The sequence below is a fragment of the Condylura cristata genome, unplaced genomic scaffold (assembly GCF_000260355.1).
Source record: "Condylura cristata isolate star-nosed mole 26May11 unplaced genomic scaffold, ConCri1.0 scaffold00028, whole genome shotgun sequence".
NCBI lineage: Eukaryota > Metazoa > Chordata > Mammalia > Eulipotyphla > Talpidae > Condylura > Condylura cristata.
The window spans coordinates 13,577,756-13,583,755 of NW_004567129.1; the positions used below are offsets into that span (position 1 = coordinate 13,577,756).

The 6,000-nt window shown below is 37.5% G+C and overlaps 1 protein-coding gene across 1 annotated transcript in view; it reads right to left on the reverse strand.

The window, feature by feature from the left end:
• The window catches only part of PHLPP2 (PH domain and leucine rich repeat protein phosphatase 2), a 62,812-nt gene that overhangs the window by 34,892 nt on the left and 21,920 nt on the right, over positions 1-6,000 (reverse strand). The window contains exon 3 of the mRNA XM_004690404.2: positions 206-396. Coding sequence (XP_004690461.1) covers positions 206-396 — 191 coding nt within the window. The remainder of the gene's footprint in view (positions 1-205; positions 397-6,000) is intronic.

The window sequence follows — 6,000 nt, forward strand, 5'->3', positions numbered from 1 at the left end:
GGTACAGCAGACCTTTCCTGTCTCTCCCACTCCTCCCCCAGCAGTGTGTTTTAGTGGATCTGCCTGTTCTGCTCCCTACTCAGTCTCTAGTGAATCTCTCACCCATTCACACCTCTGGCCTGTGCCCTAGTTCTTGCATGCATAAAAAAAAAAAAAAAAAAAAAAGATGCTCAAATAAAGAACAATTTATCCTTGTAAGTTTTACCTTTCCCCCAACCAGAGGCAAAATGTGCATCTTCCCAGTTTGACAATCCTTCACTGAGGAAACGATGAGACAGGTGCCACAGAGAACAACTAGGCGTTCAGCCCACTTATGCAGCTGGGTCTTTCCCTTGCGTACATTATAGATGCCAGACAGAAGAATTCGATCCAGATGATCCATCTGGCATGGTTTTTCTGAAAAGGAAATAGTATTTCAAGAGCCACCATTAAAGTAGTATAAGAATATTGAAAAGGAAAAAGAAGTATCATGTGTCAACATTCTGCAAAGTGACCAAGCTATGTATTACAAAGTAAGTTCTCATTCCTAAAATGTGCATCTATAACTGAAGTTAAACAATGGAGGTACCCATGAATTTTGGTGTAGAGTGAGGCTTTATTTTGAATTCCACTGTTCACCCTCTCTCAATAGCCACACTGCTTACATACAGTATTATCATGGGCATGACAGTCAGACATTCAAGCTTCAGTGTGCAACCTGACCCTTGTTTCATTCAACTATTTAATCCCCCTGAGCCTAACTTTCCTTATTTATAGAATTTGGATCTTAAGTATCTTCCTTCGGAGGACTCTTGTAAAAAATTAAGTTAACAAATGAGAAATACAAAGCACATTTTTCAGCTCAAAAGGCATATATGGAATAAGTCACATCACTATCAAGTTTTATTAACCTATTTTAAAAGGGAGAAATTAATAATAAGTATTCTAGTTCTGTATACTACCCTCCCCAAGTCTTTCTAATGAGGAAAAGCTTATGGCTGATATTTCAATCAACTATAGCAATCATGGTGGCAGAAGTTAACTACAAGCAAAAGTTTCTTTTTCTGTTAGCACCCTCCTCCCCACTAGAAGTCTTTATGTAAATGAGATGTTGTGAACAAAAGCAGCACATTACAACAGACGAGATGTTCTTGATAAAAGCACACTAAAAAAAAAACCAAATAATTCTACACAGAAACAACAGGAGCAGTAGTTGTGTGATGTGGTGCAAATGCCAAAAAAAAAAAAAAAAAGAAAAAACCCAGAATTTCAGAAAACTGGGCTGTAATCTAGATATTACTGCCTAATTGCTCCTGGAACTTCGGGCCATCTCTTTCACCTTTAAACTATTTATTCCCCATATATAATATGCGGGAAAGGGCTAGAATACTTACAGGTTTTATAAGTATTTACTAAAATTTTGTGTGTTAACACTAGATATATGAGAGAGCTTGCTTCTCTTACTTTAGGATAGCCCTTTCACCTAGGGTATAAATTCCACTTTCCTTGGAGAGTTTGGTTCTTTTCTTTTCTCATTCTAACTCAATCTTTATTGTTTCTATCAAAGCCTCAAAGGCACTCGAGTTTTTTTCCATATCCTCCTAGCCTCAACTTTGAATACCTTTAATTAAATGATTCCCTAGGATCCTCCCTGGTGGTGCAGTACTATGAAGCTAGCAGGAATTCAAACCCCAGGCAGGGAGGGGACCAATATATCTCAACAGGCCTCTCCTGTTTCACCCACTTCTCCACTCAGCAATGTATTTTGTTCAATCTATCTGTTCTGCTCCCCACTCTGTCTCTGGTGAATCCCTTCACCCCCTGCACCTCTGACCTATCTGCCAGTGCTTGCATGTATAAATAAATAAATCTAAAAAAATAAAAAATGAGTTTAAATTGCAGAATGTTAAGATATACCCACCAATAAAAATTCTAATACAGAGGGCCAAGGATAGATCACAGAAAGGATTAAATCTGGACCCTTCAGCAGAGTGGGAAGCCTGATGAAAGAAGATTGGTCAGAAAGGAGAGCCCAGCCTCAGCCCTGCTACAATGAGCTGTACAGCTGGTGTTCGGGGAGGTGCAGTGTCAAATGAACCAGCTCAAGTACCTTTGAGACTTTGATAGAAATTCTATAATTTTACTCTTCTGCAGCACTCTTCTTCTCATTGTAGTTCTGTATTAGTTATCTCTGTTACCTCACCTCCCATTAAATTAATTTGCTTCAATCTGGCTTCGTCCAAAACACTACACTTTTCACATGTCAATCATGGCCCTCAAATTTCTATTCCTGCCCAAATCTTCCCTTAGTTTTGTTCCATGAAACAACTACCTGCTAAATGTTTAGCCCAGCGGATGTCCTGTCCATCTTAAAAACAATACTAGATTGGAAAGAAGTTAAACTAACTCTATTCACAATTGATATGATCTTATATATGGTAAATTATAAGTAAGCCCATTCATGAAAAAAACTTTTATAACTAATAAATGAGTTTAGCAAGGTTGCAGGATATAAGACTTTAAAAAGCAACTGTATTTCTATGCACTAGGAATTTCATAAATGAAATTAAGAAAACTGCATTGACAATGGCATCAAAAAGAGTACAGTGAAAGTAGTGCAATGAAAGCTACAAAACATAATTTAAAGAAATTAAGAAGACCTAAATAAATGGAAAAACATCTAATGTCCACGGTTGGAAGACCCAACTACTATAAGAAAGCAAACTATTTACAGATGCAACCCCCCTCAAAATTCCAGCTGCATCCTGACAAAAACTGACAATCTAATCCTAAAATTCATATAGAAATCCAAAAGACATCCTTTCCACAGGGATTATAACTGAAATGAAAAAAATGTGCAAAATGAAGAATTAAGTAAAATAAAGAAATACATTAAATTTTAAAAATCCAATGAACATCAACTAGCCCAAATAATCTTGGGAGAAAAAATAAATAAAACTGGAAGACTTACATTTTCCAATTTCAAAAGTCACTACAAAGTAAGATACTAACATATAAAGAACTAGCAAAAGGGTAGACATAGCGCAATGAAGTAGAATTGAGAATTCATGAATACACCCATACATTTACGAACACTGATTTTCCACAAGGATGCCAGAACAACTCAATAAAGAAAGAAAAGTTTTGTCAAACAAACAGTGCTGGAACAACTAAATCTCCACACACAAAAGTCTGAATTTGGATTCCTAACCTCACATCTTATATGAAAATTCAAAATGGATCATAGACATAAATATAACTATTAAAACTATAAAACTTTTAGAAGAAAACACAGGACGCAGTAAATAGGAGATTAGGCATTGGCTTCTCAGATAGTGACACAAGAAGTACAAATGGAAAAAAACAAGCCAAAAAATGTATAACTCATCAAAACTTGCATCAAAAAATTTTTCTTTTTTATTTATCTTATTTTTTTTTAAGATTTATTTATTCATACAGAACTGGGGTACAAGCCAGAGGCGCAGGGGCAGTGAGATGCTTCACCAGAGACAAAGTGGGGAGCAGAACAGGCAGACAAACGAAGTACACTGCTGAAGGGAGCAGCTGGCTGGCCAGGAGAGGTCTGCCACGCCATGTGGGTCACCTCTGGAACCAGGGACCAAACCTGCACTGAAGCAGCTGTGGCCAGCTTGCAGTGCTGCGCCCCAACCCGTTGTGCCACCAGGAGGGGACCCCATCAAAAAATTTTTAAAATGTACTTTAACAGACCCCTTCAAGAAAATGTAAAATGTTAAATGGGAAGATTCATAGGAGACAATAGTTGCAAATCATGTATCTGCAAATCATCTGAGACCTGTAAGGAATAAAGGATACATTTTCTTGTATTACAATTCAACAATAAAAAAAAACAACCTAGTTAAAAAATAGGCAAAGATTTCAAGAAATATTTTTCCAAAGAAATACTTTTCTAATAACTATCCTTGTTAGTTATTAGATAAATGCATATCAAAACCACAGTAAGAAACTAGTGTCACCCACCAGGTGACTATTATAAAAGCCAAAGGAAGGTGTTGGTGAGGATGTAAACTGGATCTCTTACACATGCCAGTAGGAATGTAAAATGGTACAGCCACTTTGGAAAATTCAGGTAGCTACTCTAAGGTTAAACACAGAGTAGCCACATCACATAGCAATATTCACCATCTGTATTCAAGAGAACAAAAACACATGCCCACACAAAGGTACACAGATGTTCACAACAGTATTATTCAAAAAAGCCAAAAGATAGAAGAAGCCACCCAAATGTCTGATGACTGGTTAAATAAAGTGTTATATTTCTACAATGGAGTATTATTTGGTCTTTAAAGAGAAGTGAAATACTGACACACACTCCAACATAGATGAACCTTGAAAACATTCTCTTAAGTAACTGAGTCACCAGACACAAATGGCCATGACACAAATGGCCAAATATATATGACTCCATTTATATAAATTGTTCATAACAGGCAAATCTATAAAGGTAGAAAAAGGCTAGCAGGTGCTATGGAAGAGGTATTGACTGCCTGCAGTTTTGAAATCTTTAATTTATGATGATAATGATAAAACCTTTTAAATTAGATAGTGATGATTATTATAAAACTCTCAATATACTAAAATGCACTAAACTTTATTTTATACCTCTTATGGGCTAATTTTATGGCATATGAAATTTATCTCAATAAGTGCTTTAAAAAATCTGATTATTCTTCCCCAAATAGGAAGTGTTTTTATACTCCTCATCTTCTATTTTTTAAACATTTATTTATTTATGCATACAAGAACTGGGGTACAGGACAAAGGTGTGGGGGCGTAAAAGGATTCACCAGAGACAGAGTAGGGAGCAGAACAGGTAGATGACTGAATTCCACTGCTGAGGGGAGCAATGGATTAGACAGAAGAGGTCTACCATGCCATGTGGGTCACCTCCCTGGTAGGGGATCAAACTGACAAGGTGGTGGCTGTGGAGAGCTCCACAGTGCTGTACTCTAACTGGCTGTGCCATCAGGGAGAACCTACTTGACCTTTTTAACAGCATCACATAATGAAATTTGGCTAGATTATTAAAATTTGTTTTTGTTATAATTAGACTTCCAAGTTGTCTTATATTAGTCTCTTTTAAAGCTTACCTGGAACAGATATAAATCAAATGCTGTGTAATTATTTCAGTTCTCTTTCTTGGCCTAATTTTTTATATTTTATTACAGAGAAAATGCCTTAATCTATCCACCACCACTTTCAGAAGAGAATATTAAATTTTGGGAGGACAAGTTATTTATGTATGAAATAACATGCTGTTTTACTACTCATTTTGGAGGGGTTGCTAGACATCCAGAATGCAGTTTGATCTACTGACAAGAAAAAAAGAATGTGGGAGTGCTAATAAGTGAGGTTAGCTAATGGTCTCCTAGTTCAGAAAATGGGGGTAATTTCTTCTTCTTCTTTTTTTTTTAACCCTCCTACTCTTCATTTTCCCAAGCTCCAGTCTCTAGGAGTTGCGCAAGGGTAGCATCGAAAACTGAGGAGGATGACCTTCTTCTCTGTAAGGCCTTTAGTACCAAGAGTACTATTGCATCTACCTCCTCCTGCTGTTGGATCCTGAAATGTGGTACAACAGAAACTGGCCAATAGGGTAGGTCAAACAGAGCCCAGGACACTCAGGAAAACAATCCCATTAAGTTTCTATGCTATCTGTGAGGAACACAAAATGGAAATGGACCTGAACAGTATGACAAAACCTTAAATAATCATTAAGAAACAGAACCAGGGTCCTCCCTGGTGGCGCAGCAGGTTAAAGCACAGCACTAAAAGCTGAAGCCACTTCAGCATAAGTTCGATCCCCACCCCGGAGGTGACCACATGGCGTGGGAGACCTCTCATGACCTGCCCACTGCTCCCCTCAGCAGTGTGCTTCATCAGTCGGCCTGTTCTGCTCCTCACTCTCTGGTGAATCCTCTCAACACCCATGCACCTCTGACCTGTACTCCAGCTCTGAAGAAAGAAAGAAAGAAAGAAAGAAAG